At 37.4% G+C, this 20,565-nt stretch overlaps 1 protein-coding gene across 6 annotated transcripts in view; it reads left to right on the forward strand.

Moving 5' to 3' along the window:
- Window positions 1-20,565, forward strand: part of EVI5 (ecotropic viral integration site 5) — an 86,065-nt gene that overhangs the window by 53,196 nt on the left and 12,304 nt on the right. For all 6 annotated transcript variants that reach the window (XM_075508368.1, XM_075508364.1, XM_075508363.1 and 3 more), the window contains one exon: window positions 9,010-9,105. In XM_075508368.1, coding sequence (XP_075364483.1) covers window positions 9,010-9,105 — 96 coding nt within the window. The remainder of the gene's footprint in view (window positions 1-9,009; window positions 9,106-20,565) is intronic.

Raw genomic sequence — 20,565 nt, forward strand, 5'->3', positions numbered from 1 at the left:
CCCTGAAGTTACGTATAAACAAAGGTTTACTTTGTTAGCCTTTGTTTTCTCCTCTATCCTCTCCTTATTTTACTCTCACTTGCCAGTTCCACTTATAAAACACTTGGGAAGGAAGCATGACTTGGAAGTATTTAGCAGGCTTCTGGGCTTTGAGCAGGACATTTGAGCAAATTATTAACATATGAAGGATGGATTTTGGATGGCTGGGCTGCTATTTGTTGTACCTCCACACTGGGGAGAAGCTGTTCTCTTCAATATGGTATGTTCTGCTTTCTCACAAAGGTTAGAGGTTCACATCCTATAACTAAATGACTTGTTTTGGCCAAGCTACATGCACTCTCTGACCCCTTCTGTCCCATCCTTTTGTAAGATACAGAGAGCCAGGACTAAGGAATGGATAGTGTCTCCCTTTATGTCTATAGCAAATCAGCAAAACCTCAGGTTTGTTTCCTCAGGGAATTAGTCTTTCTTGTTTTCAGCTGAACTGGTCTGATAGCTTCAAGACTGCAACAAGCAAATGCTTTTAACTTCTTAATATAAGCCTTTAAAACCCTATTGCTTTTAGCTTGTGTGTGCTTTCCTAAAGCTGCCAAGAAAAGTCTACCAAGTTTCACTACACTTCTGGCCTAACAGCAAGTGTTTCTTCTGATGGCATATGGGCAGCCCTGTTGGTCCCGGTGTTGTTCAGTTTTGTGGTTTGTGGGTTGTTTTTCTTTTTTTAAAAAAAAACAACTTTCCCTGCAATAGTTGAAGGAGAAACTAAATGAGAGAAAAAGAGGCTTTGGAGAAATTCAGGCAGGGTTAAATCAGTTAAAGCTAGAGTCAATCAGCTGGCTAGGGTAAGGAGCACTAGGCCAGTGAAAGTGTAGACAGACTGAGGAAGCAGAGCTGTGTCAGCTGCAGTCTCTACTCTGCAGCTTAATCCCTCTTCCTCTGTTTCTATTCAGGCTGGTGACTTGTAGCATCCTCTTAAAATTATCCATGGCTCGTTTGGGTTGGGGAGGTACAGAGCACACTTGTAATACAGAAAACTGTTTTTAGGTCTGAGTAATCTGAAAGCAAAAACTATCTATAAGAATTCATTCTTCTCTTCGTTAGGTTGATCTGGACAGGGGTAACATCACTTCCTCCTGATGTGTTTCCTGGCAGATTCAGAGAATTTTGTCACATTTACCCTATCTCTAACCATGTCAAAGCTGCTTTGAGAACAACTGTAAAGGAAATCCATGATTGTGCTAGTTCTCTCCCCCACAGTTTAAACTTTTAGCACTATTTCGTTAGAATGAAGCCTTTCTATGACCTCTGTTTAATAACTTTTCCAAGTACTGACTGTTGAGTAAAGAAATTGTTTCCATCTTTTCAAATTACAGGAAACTTTTTTTTACTCTTATCAATAGTGGTGTGTGATGTTAGTGATGTGTTTTTTGAAAGTCTAGAATGAGTCACTGTAAAGTCACTGAAAGGACACTAGTTACCACATTTACCCTTCTGAATAAACTTCATTTACATTTTTAATGCAGTGTCTTCTGCCACAGAGTAAGAATTTAAAAGCATCCCCTGAAAAGAGGCTGAGACGGATTGTTACCAAGTAAATATTTCTAAGTCAGAAGACATCAAACTAAGGGTGTTAGGGAAATGCCCTACCCTCTAGACATTTTTAGTAAAGATGATACACTGTTATCTGAGGAACAGCAACTGTCTAGTGTGCCTGGATTTTGGCTGCCTATAAAGCCATTGGTTTTGTTTTTCTGTGTTTCTGTGTTTTTAAGTTTGCAGTTATTAAAGTGAAGACAACCCTAGATGCTTTCTTATTATTTAAAATGGCCTATTCTCTTGTTGACATGTATTTCTTTTCCTACTCTGATGTGACTGTCAAGAGTATTTTAGAAAACTTTGCTTGTGCTCCTCTTGGGATGAAACACCTGCAACTGAAATTTGACTACATGGATCTTCTGTATCTTATACTTAGACCTTTCTTGATCGAGCAGCAAAAGCAGGCTTAAGGCCTCCAGTGTGTTCCAGGTGGCTTCCAGTGATTTATTTATTTATTATTTAAACTTTGTTTTATCATGACTACTATACTTGATTTTTGGGGGGTGCTATACAATAACGGTTTCAGGTATTTAAGATCAGCATTCTTTGAAGCGGTCTGTCCCTGCACTCTTGTGTTGCCAGCTGTGCATCCTGGTCCTATGCTGATTGAGTTTGGAAGGTCTCCACATGCTCAGTAGGCATCAGGTATGTTTCTTGAGACTGGCTGCTGCTTCTTTTGAAGGTACAGAAAAGCTGTTTTTCTTTTAGAAAGCCAGACAAAGGAGGATTTAAGTACAAGAACTACAACCATGAATCTCAACTGATACTTTTTGGGGGGCAGAATTTTCCTCGTTCTAAGACACAAATCTTTGGGGAACAGATTTTTCTTCTCAGGAGCTCTCAGCATCACTCTTGGTATGCGTGCAAGTACAGTAACTCTAGTACTTCAGAGCAGGATGAGAGAGGTGAGAGCTTCCAAAACTGAAGGGGCCTAAGTGAGTTCTGTTTTAGCAGCTCTTCTTTGATCTGTAGGGCTCATTTCCTCCTCCACTGCCTGTGCTGCTCCCTCTCTATACACAGCCTCTGAGGCAGGAGGTTGGATTGCATATTGGCTGCTTACACTGTTACAAGTACCTTTTCCTTGAGCAGAGGTGATATCTGGCCAGTAGGGTGTTTGTTTCTCTGATACAGGGTTTTCTAACCCTGTTAGTGCTGGTGGAGCTGGTCTGTTGGAAGAGAAGATAAGATTGGGGGGAGTTATTAATCTCCAAAAGCAGCAAAATCGAGATGATGGATCTTTAATTACAATGTAACACCAACTGGCATTACTTTTTCTAAAAACCCTTCTGGGAAGAGAAGGTAGGCACAGCAGTGGTGCCAATATGCAGAAGCAGTACCCCAGGGAAATGGATGTAGAGATTCATTCACATATAACTGTGGCTTTTTTTTTAAACAGAATTCCTAGATTCCAGAATTGGCTAGCTTTCATTATTTTGCTATTCTGATAATACTCACACGTCGCTTATTGATATGTTATCTGGCTTTTTCACTGTATATTCATTTTAAACTTAAAATGGCTGCTATTTGCCTAGAGACCAGCTATTCTTCTTTGTGTCGTGACCTCCCCAAATACCACAGATTTTCTGTAATAGTGCTCCCCCTCAAAAAAAAAACCCAACAACCCACATCCTATGTGTATAATCTTAGATTTTTTAAAAATCCCATGAAGAGAGAGATTACTAATTGCTTGTGCTATTTCCATTTAGAAGGTGTGATGTTCATACCTTAAAGACTTTTAAATTGTAAATAGAATCTTAACATTCAGTTTTGAACCAGTACAGTTGATCTGAGTGTTTTCTTCAGAAGTACAAAACTACTCAAGCACAGTAGTACAAAACTATTCAAGCACAGTATAAAACCAATGCAGAGTGAAATGCCCAGTTCCTACTGAAGTAAATGCTACAATAGGAAGCATTCAATTAAATTAACTCAAGCTACATGAAAGCAATTTTAATTTTTCTTATGTCAGTGGGGCTGTCTAGTAACTTATGGTGCAGCCTCACCTTGAATACTTGTGCAGTTCTGGGCCCCACAACTTAAGAAGGATGTGAAGGTCCTTGAATGCATCCAGAGGAGGGCAACAAAGCTGGTGAAAGAGCTGGAAGGGAAGTCCTTAACTGCTCCTCATAGGACTTTGGGCTTGTCTAATTTGGACAAAAGGAGGCTGAGGGGCGACCTCATCCCTCTCTACAGCTTCCTGAGGAGGGGAAATGGAGAGGGAGGTGCTAATCTCTTCTCCCGGGCATCCAGTGATAGGATGCATGGGAATGGTTCAAAGCTGCGCCAGGGGAGGTTTAGACTGGGCATTAGGAAGCATTTCTTTACCAAGAGGGTGGTCAGACACTGGAACAGGCTTCCTGCAGAGGTGGTCAATGTCCCATGCCTGTCAGTGTTTAAGAGGCATTTGGACCATGCCCTGAATAACATGCTTTACCTTTTGGTCAACCCCGAATTGGTCAGGCAGTTGGACTAGATGATCGTTGTAGGTCCCTTCCAACTGAAATAGTCTATTCTGAGGAAGCTGGACCAGTTTGCAGCCAGAGCACATGAAAATGTAATTTAATGGAAACAGAAACCCTTCGATTTTACGTATTTTTAAAAAATTGAAAGTTAAAGCCAGATTCAGAATATAGAAGGGCCTTGAGCAGGGCAGTCAGCTCCCTTTTTTCCTTGGTGGTTTTACAGAAGACAGGTTTTATGTCCTTTGCCCTTGAGCACCCCTACCATTTAAGAGACCCGAGATTAAATTTGTTTTAGCTGTGAAAGACTTGCCAGATCAATCCATCCTAAAAGCATGTATTTTCCAGCACATCTGCATGGCTCAACACTTGAAGCAAGAAGCTAGCAATAATAATAATAATAATAGGATTGACAAGAAAGAAGGATATCAAGAATGTCCTGAATGTGGGCTCTGACCTCCCTGGCTACTGGGGTTGGACCACAGGGAGTGCAGGCTTCTGTCCTTTGGGCAAGTAGCCCTCCGTTCCCCAACTCAAGTTATCCTTTGATCTCAGCAGTTGAGCTTCCCTGTGCCGTAGCTCGTTCTTAGGCTGAGGTGACTAAGGCCAGACAAGACTTAATCCAGACAAGACTGATTTCTTCCTTCCTGAGCCTAGAAACCTTTTCAACATATACTGTTGGACCCTTAGGAGGAGAAATGAATGAATTTGTTCTTTAGAGGGTTATGACACCTGGAAGCAAAATGAAGGATGGCAGCAGTAGAACAGGAAGAATGGAAAACATGCATCTCCAGAGAAGCAAACGAATGACAGAGGGCTAGTATTTATTCCTAGAAGATTATTATCTTCAGTTGCCCTCCAATACATCAACTAACTAAATAAATGCAACAGCCATATCCTGCAGATAGTGGGCTGAAGATGACATCTGCAAGAATCCATCAGTGTTATTGTTTAAGGTCCTTACCTTTGTTTCAGTTCCATTCAGTACCTGTTCTATCTTCACTTTTCAAGTTTCTGTCCCACTTTCACGTCACTTGCAACCTAGCTAATTCCCTGTCCCTCTGTTTCTTGGCCAAGTTTAATTCAGATTCTGAACTAAGAACAAATGGTAACTCTGGTATTAATCTCAGTTGCCTCATGACTAGATCAGTCTCAAGAGTTAGAAATTGTATCTATATAATGTGGTATTACATTTGAAACTGAAAAATCCAAGCTGAAGCTGCTCAAGCTACTAAATGAATTAAGCTACTAAATGAAACGTGAACATAAAATCCTTTGTGCAGTTTCCATGCGTGTTGATAAATGTTTGGAGCATGAGTGTGCTTGCTGGCTCTGGGGCTTTCACCGATCACAGTGGCATATAGCTGTGCTTTGGCACTAATCTAATGTCATCTAGAATTATGATGTACAAGTGGGAATCTAACCTGCGTGGGGGCAGAATATAGGGTTTGTTTTGCAGTGGTGGAGGTTTTTACTGTCTCAAGATGTACACACTGACAGTACTCCTTAAAAGAGACTCTAGGATGATATTAAGAACACTTGATAAAAACAGCAAGAAATAGGTTTTTATGATAACCAGGAAGTAATAGATAACGTGTTGTATAATCTAGGGTAGGTTGAAAAGCAAATCTAGAATGACAGAACTTTTGGGAGAAAGCATTCTGTCTTTGTGACAGGTACCAACAGATAGTAGGGAAAGCTGTTAATATTGCTTTCTGTAATGTTAGAAGGAACTGCCATGTTGAAGTTTTTCCTGCCAACAGTTTTGCTTTTTGACTTCTGTCAAGCTGCGCTACTACCGGATTTAAGCTGCTCACATTAAAATTTGCCTTTGATTAACAAATGCTCATCAGAAGCTGGAAATTGCTAGAAAGCAATCTGAACTTAATGCAAATATGAAATGTGACTGGAAAGTGAAACAATTCTGCAGATCGTAGTAATATTTTGTACTTGTATGAAAATAAATGTATGTATTGATGAGAAATATCCATCTCTTCTCACAGTTTTAAAGAATGTTGGGTAACTTAAAGATCATAATCTCACAGTTAAAACTACTTTCTATAAAATAAATGTTTTGGTTCATTTGAAATATGTAAACTTTCAGCTGTCTACTTATTATTTATTCTCTAAATCAGATTATTTTGGTAAGAATTAAAAAATATTCTCATGCTATAGTGTCTGACCCCTGCATGTTTTCCAGTGGTTTGCTACTGCACCTGCATAAGTATCTTTTAAATAACTAAAGTAATGGCATGATCAACTTAGCTTATTTAAAAAAAAACAAAGTAGAATATATCTTTGCTGTTGCTCAGAGACATGAACAGCAGCTATGAAGACTTTGATATCTTAAAATTTCTCCTGTGTCATCATTCCAATTTACCCACTGTAGACAGACTTTGTAGCTTAGAGAAAATGGGCTTATTTAGTTAGCTAGAAATATCTGATTTCTGTTGCAGCTAGTTAAAAGGATCAGCTTCTGACCTCTAGTGTTTTGAGTGTTGCAAGAGGAAGTTACAGCATAACTTCTATTTGAAACGTATTTTTGTAGAAAATGATATTGCAGGGTTCCTTTTTTGTGCTAAATGCATTTTTGTGAGTTGTCATCTTTACAAAATCTCTAAATTCTGAAAGGAAAACTGAAACTTATTTGCCCTTGACTAATAATGAGGATCTTGTAAGCCAGGCTTATGCCCTATGTTCAACTCCAGCTGACTGGAGCTAGAGTCAGTTCTTCCATGAGCAAATTTACATGTCAAATTATTCTGTGATATCTGCATTAACTTTACAGTTAATAAAAAGTAACAATAAAACCACGTAAATATAATGAAAGTGTATACTCCCAATATGGTGTACTCTATATGGTATACGTTAACAGCTTTCAGCTATTTGTGCAGTGCCAAACTTAAGCTAGTAAGTGTTATTGCTTCTGCTGTTAGTTTATACCGACTTAACTTGGGAATGCCTATTTCATGTCCCCTTGTGCATCCAGTTTGAATGTAAGCTCAGCTATTTATTACACTTTCATTTTAAAAGGACTATGGCACCTATCTTCTATTTATGGTAAAACCTGGCTTTACTCTTGCTTTTTGATACTATAGTGTATGGCTACGATGTAATTTGGAGTCCATAGAACAAGAAGCTTAAATGGAAAAGTCAGGGTTTCAAACAGAGGGAAAGGACTTAGACAAGCATTTCTCCTGTATATTCCTGCTACCACAAGAGATCAGGTCATTCTCATTGTCTGGAATCTTAGTTTCTGACAGCAATGAAGCTTTTTCTATATACAGATGTAAACAGCATTATTTTTGGTCTGCAGGTTATGTTGCTTCTGTTTTGGTTTCTTCAATACCAATAGTCATCCTTGTAAAGAGAGATGATGGGTTTGTGGGGTTTTTTTAACCTATTTAGGACAGGAACGTTGTTAATATTAATCATTTTTTTGTGAATTTGAGCCATAGGTTGCCTTGGAAACTAGGTTCAATATGGAATTATGCATTAAAGGATCTTGTGCCTCCATGTTGCAGATTCTGTGAATTAATAGTGAATATGATAAAGTTGTTTTTCAAGTAATGCATACCTTGCTGCAAGAAAAACAAAGTCTGAAATTAGAGAAATTGCTTTGAGATTGCCAGCACTGACAGTGCTCAAGGTTGTTCTCTTCATGCAGCAAAAGGGTTTGGAAGGTGGTATATTGTCCCTCCCCCTAATGTCCTGGTACATGTTCTGTCCTGGTGTTGATATTTCAGAGGGATGTTTTAAAATAACTTCTCCATTACAGCTTTTTGTCTTGTATTTTGAAGAACAGTTGACACCTTTCATTCTAAAAGGTATTTAAATTCTGTTTGCAAATTACTTTGAACTCTCCTGTTGTTGAAATTAACTGTTTGCTTTCTTCAAGTATAATTAAAACTTCAGCAAAATGAGCTACAGTTAGAAAAAACAGATATTCCCATTATATTTGTATTTCTGTAATATATTGGTTGTATGTGACTTACAGTCAAGGTAAAGATTTATATGAAATCAAGGTGCTTCTGTCTGCTAAAGCTGGTGGCTGCTTCAGTAATTACTCAGCTGGAAGAAAAAAAAAACCCTAAATCCGCTGCTTTTGCCTTACTAGTACCAAACTGAAGATATAGGCTGCCTTCTCCATCAAGGGTGGTTATTTATCTCAGATCTGCCAAGTTTGGTTCAGTCACATTAGGATTCCTTTTAGAGACAAGCTGAAAGTTAGTGTTGCAGGCATTCAAGTACAGATGACACCTTCTTAAGCATCTTGAAACTTAGGAGCTGCATTTGGTTGACAAATAAGGGAACTCTCACATTCCTCTTCATCTCTGGCTTTTTCTACTTGCCAGTTTTTCTCTGTACCTCTCAGTATTGGTGCAAGGGGACATACCTCTCTTCACTTATGCTCTCTGGAACTCCTATATGATAAATACCACAATATTTTATGTTACAGCTTTTTTTTTTTAGGGGAGAAAAAAGCTTGTAATAAGTGTTTCCCAGTGCATGTCCTACAATGCAAGGAAAGAACATGTGTTGTTTACTTGTCACTTGGAGACAAAGGGAAATCCCTTGTTACTAAATGAAAACTTTACGTTAGTGAAGATAATGTACACTAAGATACATTCCATATATTGATAGGATTTTGTAGGGATGCTTTACCAAATTGCATATGCAACCTCATGCACATTGGATGTGAATTTGACCTGTGAAGCTTTGTTAATTCTTCATGCTCCTCAATAGAATCCTGCCTATACTATGGGTGGTATTGAGACAGTCAACTTGGTCTGAGCTACTGACACCCCTAGGTACCTGCTCTGACTCCAACCAGATGAAAAGTGCTTGAATAGCTTCTGCTCATGACAAAAATATGCAGACAGCTAAAATAAGATTTTTAATATAGTATATCTATGTATAATTTGAATAAGAATCTTTTTTTTTTTAACCAAAACAGAAAGAAGAAGGAAAGATTCAAGGGCAGCTTAATAAATCTGATTCTAACCAGTACATCAGAGAACTGAAAGATCAGATAGCTGAGCTGCATCATGAGGTAAGTGATAAAATACTACTGCCTCTGATCACTTGCACCTTTTGTCCCATCTTTCATTTGTAGCAGGTTTTGCTTATCTAATGGTTATTACAGCTTCAGTACCTGATTTTGCCAACATATGTTATTTTAAATGAATGCAATAAAACTAACTCTTATACATGAATCTTGCCCTTATCCTGGGATGTAAGAGAACAAAAAATTGCTTAGTTACATGATTTGACATTAAATGAGATCAGCATTTATGTTCCATCTTGGTTTTTTCCTTAATTTCACAAGTTAATCATATTTCACTGTGTTGCATTTACTGCATTTGGAGCTGTGTGCATGAAAATAAGCCCCTTTATGTCTTTATTTGCTACAACTTTTAAGGCTAATTTAGTTAGAAACTAAACTGCATTTGTGCAAGTAGAAGAGTCCACATGTAGATTTTTTTTTTTTTTTTTTTTTTGGTTCTTGCTGTTGTGAGGATGAATTTTATGTGGTAGTATACTGAGATTGCTTAAAAAGAAAAAGGATGCTTGCTTAATATCAGTTAACAGATTTTTGTTTTAAACTGCCAAAAACTTCAACCTATGAAATTTCTGTCTTCAAACTTCCTTGCTCTAATAGTTGTAGTAACTTTCTGTTAAAAAGATCAGAAGGTCCTGAAACCGAAATGGCTTATGTAACTACTGTGCTCACTGGCTCATTTCAGTTTATCCTGCATTGTGAAGAAATGTCTTTACCTAATACTACTCTGTGTGCAAAATGCCCAGTCACCTTTGCATTGTAGTCTGCTTCTGTTTCCATACGCCTTCTAATACACAGGTCTGATACTGTTGCTTAAAACCGTAGTATCATAGAGCAATACAACCTAATTATTTATTTGTCGCCTTTTTGCTTTTGTTAAATAAACACATCCTTTCTTTATTTAAGTGTAGGTAGTGTTTTCATAACACTTAGTGGAGTCAACCTTTTAGAACCAGTCCCTTGAGAGTTATAACACAGTGGAGGATCTTGGAACGCTGTCTATGCTATAGATTGAGGACAGTCTCTGGGGCCATCAGTCCAGCACCTTTACCAGTCATTAAGCTCACTTAAAAACAAATTTAAAAATCAATAACCTGGTGCTTTCCATTAAAGGACTATAACTACCTTGCTTTGTTCCTTATGAGAAAGTAAGTTGCTTGTAGAATTACCAGAAAACCAGATATTTTGCATTATGAATAAATAAGGCACTGTACTGACTTTTTCCTCTGGAGGTTTAAAAGGTAAGAAACCACTGCTATGGAGGAAAAGTAGAATTACTGTTGGAAAGCTGTTGCATAATTTTCTCTATACAAGTATTTGTCATATGCATGGCTGAGCAACTCAATTGTCCTGAAGGCATACAATTGTGTATGTATTTACCGTGTATAAGTTTATGTGAACAGGTTGGAATGAAGATGAGGTTTGTCAGCTCACAGAACAATGATAATTCTGAGTAATACCAGTGATTCCTAAACAGTTAAGTCTAGACAAATCCTTATTAGCATTTCATTTTGATTGAAAGAAAATTATCAGCTAGGGAAAACATCAGCTAATTACTCAAACTCTACAAAATAGTAGAGTTTGAATAATTCCACGTACAAGAGCACTCCTCTTCCAGATATGTGCTTTGTTGTGGCTTAATCTTTAATTTCCAAACTAGGTAAACACTATAGGAACAAAGTATCTCATTTTAGGATAGATAGAAACAGTAGGAAGAAACTCTCTATGTAGTTGACAAGTTTACCTTGGGAGCATTTCTGAATGCTTCCTTACACAGAGTTTCGTAAAGCCCAGAAGCCCTTGTTCACTAATGACTTTTTTTTCTCCCCTTACTGTTACATATCTATTTGTCTAGTTTTTAAATAAAAACTTTGGAGGGAAAGTAATACTTCATGCACAATCCTTTATTTTGAGCATAACCCACTGGGCTGATTTTGAGATAAATGTAAGGTTAAGTCTGAAATGTATGTAGGTAAGTTGGTGCTAATAAATAGTAATTAAGTCTTGGATTAACATAGCTGCTAAGTAAAGAACTTTGCTTGCAGTGTTTCCTGAAACAGCAAAATCTGAATAAAATGGCAACAGGAAGAGGCAAAAATGTTTGTCCTCAACTGCTAAATGTTAGGATTAGTATAATTTAGTCAATGCCAATTAAATAAACCAACTTTTTTTATGTCTGCACTGAAGTGTCTTCATGTGTAGATCCATTAATGACCATGCTCTTTGCTTTTTGGCTTCTTTTTGAAGCCAAAGCTGCTTTTTGATTCTACTTCTGCAAAAGCCAAAAGAAACGTTACAAATTTGCAAATTCATCTTCCTGAAGATAGGGTGATGGTGTATGTGACATGCTGACCGCAACCTCCCAACTGGTTAACATGTAAAAGGCACTGGTAAAGGAGCAGAGTTCTTGGTGACTGCATGGTTACCATCTAATATGTTGTAATTGTGGAACTTTAAACTGGACATAAACTAATCCAGAAGTTATAGTTTAAGGTAGGGGTGGGATGGGTGTGTGTGAAACAAGATTAAATGTCTTGGCATGGCCATCAGTGTTGATTGTGCTTATTGAACTTTTTTTTTTCTCTCCAGTACTGCATTTTTACAGAAGTTTACATAAGAAGAATTACAGTTTCTCCATCTGAAGGATGGAACAAAATAATGAACAGATCCTATATTGAATATAAGTAACTGTGAATTAAGTCTGTATTCTGGCCTTCTGATAAACACTATTTCATGTCTTTGGCCAGCAATCTGAATGCATGTGTTCCTGCATCAGTGGAACCTGGAGGAGCTAGATACTTTAATTCTGTCCTGTGATATGATCTATAATATGGCAATGGTACCAAGATGCGGCAACAGCATGATCCATCCTGATCAGAGTTCCAGTGAAAGGTCTACTGTTCCATTGGTGTTTGCAAGCCAGGCTAGTAGCCAGGGACAGGGCAAACCTAGAAACACCAGTGAGGAACAGCAATAAGGAACACCAGAGAATGGCAAAGAGAGGGTCACTATTAGTGCCTAGGGTCTAAAGCTGAATCCTCTCCACTAAAAGGTGGTGGGGCCGGGGGAGCAGTACTACAGCACAAGTGCAACAGACTGCTGCTGTAACACCTCTTGACTTTGTAGTGGAGAAAAGTTTGACCCTCAAATTTCAGATATTTCTCTCGCCTGTTCCAGTGTGGTAACCTAAATCAGCTACATATCAGAACTCTGCATATAACTTCAGATGATTAATTTTATTTTTTAAAAGTTTTGTTTATACTTTTAAAAACTTGCAACCAATTGCATTTGTTGTAATCTGAGTCCATTGATTAATTTTGGTCTTCCTTTTCTGAGCTCAAAATTTTGCATGCATCTTAAATATGGTGCAGCTTGCAGCCTAAAGGATAAATTTCTTCTGCTTTTATTACTCATCTGGGAATAGTAATGCCAGCCTTCAAATAGTAAGTCAGTCTTCAAAGCATATTATAAAAAGACTTAGTCATAGTAAATTCAAGTTGTTGTGTTCCTGTTACTGAGTAAAATTGCACATACTGGAAATTGGTAGTATGGCATCCAAAACTGAACCAATTAGGCACATTGCTATTAAATGTACAAGGTAAATTACGTAGAAAAAGATGATGCCTTTTTTCTTACCTTTCAAATAAGGTAAAATAACTATAAATGGAATTACTGTATTGGATTTTTGGTTTGTTCTAACAAGATACCTGCCTGATTCCTCTTATACCTAACCAGTGTATTTCTGTAGCATGGTAAGCTGAATTGTATATTGACTACTTCACAGTAGGTCTTAAACTTGTATTTGATGAACACTCAGGAGAGCAAACAGACAAAAGCTGGAGCTTTGAGAACATTGTAACAAGACTTGCATTGTAGACTTCTGCTCTATGCACACCATTTTAGATCTACTCACATGCAGCTTGCTCTTTGCACTAACTTGAGTAACCAAATATGGGTTAGAATCAAAATATTTAACATAATTTACATTACTATGTAAAATGCTGAATTCGTACTTAAGTTCCTCAGTGCAGCCGTAACTTCACTCAGTGTTCACATACATGTAAATCAATTATTATTAACTTGCAATTTTAATGTTAGTAAATAAATGTCAGTCATTTTTATGTTCATTCCTTAGAAAGTTACTGAGAGCTATCCTTTAATCTTTTACACAACCTATCAACATTTGAAGAACAGCTGGTATATAGTGAAAGGACACTCAGACTGCAGTATTTCTAGTTAGCCAATAGCTAATCCTGTGAAAAGTTTTGTATATTTAGTGTCAGATTAGTGCTGCACTTCCTTTCCTCCTTATTGGCTGAGTTGCTTTATTGGGCATAAAGTTGTTAGATGCTTATGCCTTATGGCTTTATTGTTGAAGGCTGAAACTAGTGTGAAAACCTGAAATTTTGAGGATTGTCACAGATTCAAACAGGAAGTAATGACGTAAACTTCTTTCAGAGCTTTTAATATGCGTTAGACTTAGACACTCTGCTTGCCTTTTCAGAAATTCATGTCCCATTGCCATTTGTTCTTTTCATTAACTGAAATCTTTCCACCTAGCATTTTCTTTCTTCCTCCATTTTCTTTCCATTCTTAAAGCTATCTCTATAGCACTCTTGACTTCTTCTAGCTTAGTAAGATTTTAACCTAAAATGCTTTTCCATTGTGTAGCCTTGACAGGCTGTAGCTTCTATGAAGCAGCTTTGCTACTCTTGTCAGTAAGTACACAAGCTTGGGTGCCCTGTCTTTGGCACAAGAGAAGTAAGGTCTGGTGAGCACTGTACTCTGTCACTTGACCTTACAGTTAATGTGCTTTAACTGATGTAATGTATGTGGCATGGGTATACAAGCACTTCAAGATTTGTACTGTGGCTTACATACTCTCAGGCTGCACAAGGAGTGCTAGTACTTCATAGAGGTTTCCTTTGATTAGACACTGAAATGTTAAGTGAAAGCAACTTTTGTGAAACATTTTTACTATTCAAGACAGTATCCCACTTCAGTAGGTAGTACTGAAGTAAAGCAGTTACTGTATGTGGAAAAGAATACTTAGAAAGTTTGGACTGTTACGAGTTTCCATTAAGTTGAAGGTTTAAGAAAAACTGACTAAGATAAATCTTGAAGTAGTTGTTACTCATTTCAACATAAATCACATACTGGGGAAAAAAGGAGGAGGTTCTTTGTAGTTTGCCACTCTACTTTTAATCCAAACTGAATGGAATTAAATGATTTATAAACTGCTGAAGTTCTGCATTTCATGCACTACCCATCTGTACATGCAGTCACTTTATATATATTACACAGCAGCTGTCTCTGCTTCCTGTTGGATGTTGCAAGGCTCGTATGTGTTACCTAGATTACAGGAGTGGTACAAAAGATTAGAATTGACATGCTTACCCACAAACTACACTGGCAGACCACAAGACACCTTTGGAGACAAAAGCAAGTGGTTTCCAGTCTTACAGACTTTGTGATTTAGGACTGAAGTGCTTAAGTTTTAAATTGTATTTCAAGTGAAACTTTGTAAAGTTTGTCTTTGTCATACTGCTAGCTGATTTTTGTGTTTCTTGGAATGCTTTAATGAGTTTGTTTGCTGTTGAATTTCAGTTTCTTATTTATATTACTATAGTATTTCAAATGTAGGTTTGTTTTAATCTTATGACAGTTTTCATATTAAAAGCTTAATTCTGCTTAATATGTATTCAAGTCCACAAAAGCAAGTAGCCTCTGCAACTTGGGATTGTGGAGCATTATTCCATAAGGCTATGATTCTACTGTGTATTGGCCATCTGCATTAGGGGACAGCTTTATGAAGGGGAGCAGCAACACACAGAAACTTAGTGCTTCCTTCACTTAGCATGCATTTTTTCCTTAGAAAGCAGGAATATGGATGTTGAAGATAGCTCTTTAAAATCCATTTTAACAACGTTTTCCTATAATTGAGGGATCCAGTAGTTGTTAGCTCAGAAGCAGTTGAAGAATACTCCGCTTAGTGATGCTTTTTTTTATCTTTGTAACAAATTATTTGGAATTTTTTTACATATAAAATACTCTCTATAATTCTGGCACCTTTTGCTCTTGATTGATATTCTTAGGTTAAAAAAAAAAAAAAAAAAAGGTTTCCAGATAAAAGGTTTCAGACCTCTGTAGAGTCAAGGAGACTTGTGGAAGAGAGAAGGTGGCTTCTGGGAATTTATCTGCAATTGTTGTCTTAGATTTGAGTAGAGCTTTCAAAAGATACTGGGATGTTTCTGTCTTATATCTCTTGCCATTCCCAGGGGATACAAAAACGGACTGAATTAGGGCTTGACTGAACTAATGCTAAAAGCATAATAAACACAAAGTTACCAGGGAACATAACTGAAGCAAAATAGCAAGCTTTGAAATAAACTGACTTGTTTCTTTGTGCCCTTGCTTTTGCTTCTCATACTGTTCTAGCTGTTGTCTAGTCACCTTCAGCAGCCAGAGAAATTTGTGACCCTAAGGAGGAGGATCAGCTAATTCCTACTCACCTACTTTTGGTGTCTAGATAACATTAGTAAATTGAAATGGTTGGGTTTTTTTCATCCAAGGAATTTTGAAGGAGGCAGGGGTGAAATATTCAAATTGTATGTGGGATGAAGATGATGGGTAGGGAGCGTTTGTTTGCTTCTCTCCCAGTGCAAGAATTAGGATCTTCAAATGAAACTGGAGGTGTGTTGAAAAAAATATTAGAGGATATGATTTTTGCAAATTTAAAAGATTAAATTCCTTCAGATCCAAAATCGTTCCACATACTAAAATCGATGTTAATACAGATTGGAAAAAATAACTGCCTAAGTTCATGGTGGGAAAAAAAATAATCCCTGGAGATGCACAGATGTCACATGTATAATTGAAAAATAGGCTGCTTGCTGGAGTTTCAGAAAAACATTCTGGGAAAGTGCCACTGCATATTTGCCTATTGTTACATTCTTTCCCAGGCATCTGCTATTGACCAATATCAGACATAGAATCAGAGCTAGTTTTCTCCTAGCTGTTCCTCTGTAATGAGAGATACTCTTAACAGATAATTACTTGAAATATTTTGAGAGGAAGCAAGGATGAGATTGTTTGCTAATTGGCAAATCTTATGCATGTGTTTTTGGTATTTGAATGAAAAACAAAATCTTGATGTTAGTGTGGCACACTGTTCCAACAGTTAGAAAACCCTCTGCAAACTGCCCGTTTTAACAATATTTCAGCATGGCTGATGGAAAAGAACAGATGACAGATAACTGGAGCATTATTATTCCACCGAAATAATTTTTTGATGTCTTTAAAAGGCTATAATAGTAACTTTAAGTGAAATTCTGGTGATTAAATTCTTGCATATTGACAATGCAGAAAAGGGGGGATTTTTTTTAAGTATCACCCATTTTCAGTATCTGAAAACTTGATGGCTATTCAAAGTAGTGACCACTAGTTTAGTACTCTTCTATTCCCTCATACGTATAGTTTATCTAGGAATTGATCTGATATTATGTTTTAAGAACCTAATGCAGTCAGTAAGATTGTGATATAGGTGCTATCTCATGGTGTGATCTTGCTCCTGGTGAGCTAACATTTTAAGATTGGCTTAATGAAAAGAGATATAAAAGTTGGAGATTAAATACTATGCTTTTAAAAGATTTTGCTTGTGTAAATAAAATTCAAGACACTTCAAGTAATTACTTTGAGGATAAATAATGCATAAGTTATGACCAAAGGAGTAATTGGTAATATGGCTGAATTAAGGATACATTTTGCAATGTGGGTTAGCTTTCTAGGCTTTCACTGCTGAAGCTAAAATGGAGAAGGGAAAGTAAACCGTAGCCATCAGTGTAAAGGATTTAAAAAAAAAAACAAAACCCACCTATATAGGCCACATAATACAATACCTAAATAAAATTCAATGCACTATAGTACACAAGAGGAAAGTTTAAAGCTCATTAACAGTTCCTTTTGTCTTAAATACCATAAACTTGTATGGTAGGTAAGCTGTGTTTAAAAGCTACCAAATTATTTCCTCCTTGTTTCTTTATTATTAGCTAATAATCTTAAATCAGTATGGTACAGCGAGTGGTTCTGGTCCCCAGCACAGTTTAGTCCAGGTTGTCCCCTGCGGAGATGAGGGGATATTTTTACAAGCAGCTAAACGATGACTCCGGCATTGGCCATAGAGGAGCACAAAATGATGCTGCTGCTTGTGGCCCACTGGAGTAGCACAAGATGGGTTGGCCGCTTCTTAGCAGCATTCCTAGCTCCTGTTTCTCTCGCAAGAATAGCATCTGGGCTTGATGGTGGGATACCAGCAGGAAGCATTATTCCTTTCCTCTGTTAATTTTGTTACTAGGCTTTGAGTCAAATTCAGGGCTTACCGAATCAAACGTTCTCTTATCTGAAGCACAACTAGACTATGTTCAGAAGCAGGGTAAGTAACTGTGAGCTTCATCCTGCTGTACTTGGTCTGCTGGTGTCCAGCTACTTGGTCTGGATGTGCCTATGCTGTGTTGCAGTCATGACTGCAGTGTGGGCACATCTTTAAGTAACTTTTAAAGGTATGAGTGAGTTGTACATAGCTTTGCATGATGGAGATAGGAAGTTTAACTCGGGAAAATGAATTCTAGTTAAAGTTCAACCTGCTAGAATTTTTTTTAAGTTCTCTGAAGACATATTTTTAGGGTGATGGCTAGCAGTGAATCCGATCATATGGGCAAATGAGAATGAGAGAAGATCAGATTTATCAGCATTTAGATATCTTGGAAACAGAAATAGGTAACATTTCTTTCATCAGAACTAAGGACAGAACAGCAAGTCCGAAAAGGCCTAGGACTCTTCCTGCAAAATTTATAATTGTATATAATGCTCTTCCACTCAGTCTCTTGCCAACTTCCCCCCCCCCCCCCCCCCGCCTTCTTCTGGAAGAAGTGTACTATTCCATGTAGTACAGGCAGATGTATATTTGTCTCTTGGCAATTGTAATTTTACTTGCTTGCTTTCATAAAACCAGCTAATCTTTGTGGGATTTACCTCAGTCACATTTTACATTGTTCTCACTTCATAGTTCTCACTAAGACTGTAATGTTTGTTAAAAGTACTGTATTAACTCTTGCAAAGCACTTGTTTCTCAATACTGACTAGAATCACATTAACACCTTCTAATAGTTTGCTTTACTAGACAAATGCTTTCAAAATATGTGGCTCTCTATAAATGTTTTCTTACTTGATAAGAAATGTTGTCCCTGAAAGGAAATATGTTAGCCCTCAGATTTACAAAGTAAGCATTTCAACTTGTGGTGGAAGTTTATAGCACAATAAATCATGCACTTTTCTTTTACCATATCTTGCAAGCACAGTTGGACAAGAGACCATCAGATTTTTCCCTCCCCACAAGTAAAGTTCTTGCAAGGCTGCTGGACAGCTAAAAATGTAGTTGCTTTACTAGTACGTGTCAAAGTTACAGAGCCTCCGTGCTGACAGAGTCTGATTTAAGTGGTTGTGGTCAGTCTGAGGAACCTGTGATGTGATAAGATAGCATTTGTGAGGTCATGTGGTTTGCAAACACCCAATCTAATGCAGCAGCTCTGTCTACACAGGATAGTTAAATATATACTGTATGCTTTAGAAAAGTGAATTGCTTTATTCCTTTAATTCAGCTTGTCCTTGAGAGTCAGAGATGTTATACTGGCTTGATAATACCAAGATTGTTACAGAAGCGTGAGACTAACAGATTGGGAGTCTTAATTCTCCAATAACTTCCTCCAATTTAGTTACCTTGCCCTTAATAAAACAACTAGCTTTAGAAACTGTCTGGCTTAACTACGCAATCAACAGGCATAAGTGTTATTGCACAATGGAATCCCTGTATATTTTATGAACATCAGTTGTTTAATTCAATTAATTTTGAATGGGTGTTCATACTGTAATTAACACAGACATGTTACACTTGCCCTAAAAGGTAGGATTGATTCCATAGTGATGGTACTCCATTCCACGAATCTTTGGCCACAAACTCCATCTACATCTTTGCATCAGGTAAGGTTGATTCCTCTCCCTTCCCCCCAGTAACAACAGCATCAACAAAATATCTTCTGTATCTCATGAGAGTGAAGGAAACCTCTAAATGTGAACAGCGTAACCAGGACAGTGATGTAGCCTGTCCTCAAACAGAATAGGTATGACTTTGTTCACTTTGATGAGGGCAACAGTTTTAGCTATGAATCTTAACTGTTTCACTGCCACTACTGACAGATTAGATTCAGTGATAAAATAAATGAAGATTGGCGATTGTTCTCTTTACAAACATTTCCGTTTTTTTTCCTGACTGTATCCTACTGCGTCAAAGCTCCAGATCTGTCTTGCTGAGCAATATACTAGTTCTTGATTGCAGCATTAGATGAACATAGCTAGCTATACTTAACTATACTAAGCCCCTGTTTATAGAGTTTGTCTGGATTGCCAAAGCAAGTAAACTGATTACAGATAAAGTTATTTCATTATCATGGCACTAATGCTCTTCTCTTGAGTGTTGAAGCTGCATGACCTGTCTGCTGTACTAATTAGAGCTATGTCAGGGTCTATCTTATGTTTCTTCCTATAAATCAAGTTTTGGGGATTGACAAGTGGAGGGATTGAGGTTCTACTGTTTTAAATATATCTGAGTCGTTGTTCCTTGCAAAAAATTTTGCTTTGGCAACCATACACAGCTGCCATCTATGCAAGAAACAAGCTCAGGGGAGGAATGCTATGTATTAGCTTGTAATATGTCTTTGTAAATTTATCTGAATGTAAGTGGGGCAAACAATGGAAATGTGGTGGAAACACCTCCTAAAATTCTTTCCTCACTCTCAGAATGGCAGCCATTACAGATGGAAGTAATTTCTGTAATCAGAAGCAAAAATAAATGTTACTTAGTCCATTTAAAAATGCTGAGTTTAACTCCTGCTTTAAAAGGACAGAGTAAAAGTGCAAAATGATAATTTCCTGTAACTGTTGCCCATAATGGGTACATTTTCAGTCTCTGAATCAGCCAGTACATTCTAGTTATTGCTTGAGGTTTCAGTAACTTTTGTATTTATAGATCTGTGCTCTAGGGAGAAGGAGCATTGAGATTTAGGTAGTTCCTTGGATATAATAATTGCAGTATGTTTAGTGTGATCATGCTGCTGTTTTAAAATATTTTTGTTGCCATGTCCTCACTCCAAATAAACACTTTCATTAGAACTCCTTGTAGGAAGAGTTTCTGGGAACTTTCCTTCCACCTACCAACTAGCTATTTATAGAAAATTCCCAGGGCTAAGTCAGCTTAGAACTTTTTTTGGAATTGCATACAATCTCACTACAACAAACTTGTCAGATCTTAGAAAAATTCCCTCAATAGATAAAATATGACTTACAGTTACCAAAGACTGATTTCTTTTGATAGTTTAAAAGTTGGGTACTTCCTTAGCG

Source organism: Mycteria americana, chromosome 7, assembly GCF_035582795.1.
Source record: "Mycteria americana isolate JAX WOST 10 ecotype Jacksonville Zoo and Gardens chromosome 7, USCA_MyAme_1.0, whole genome shotgun sequence".
Taxonomy (NCBI): Eukaryota; Metazoa; Chordata; class Aves; order Ciconiiformes; family Ciconiidae; genus Mycteria; species Mycteria americana.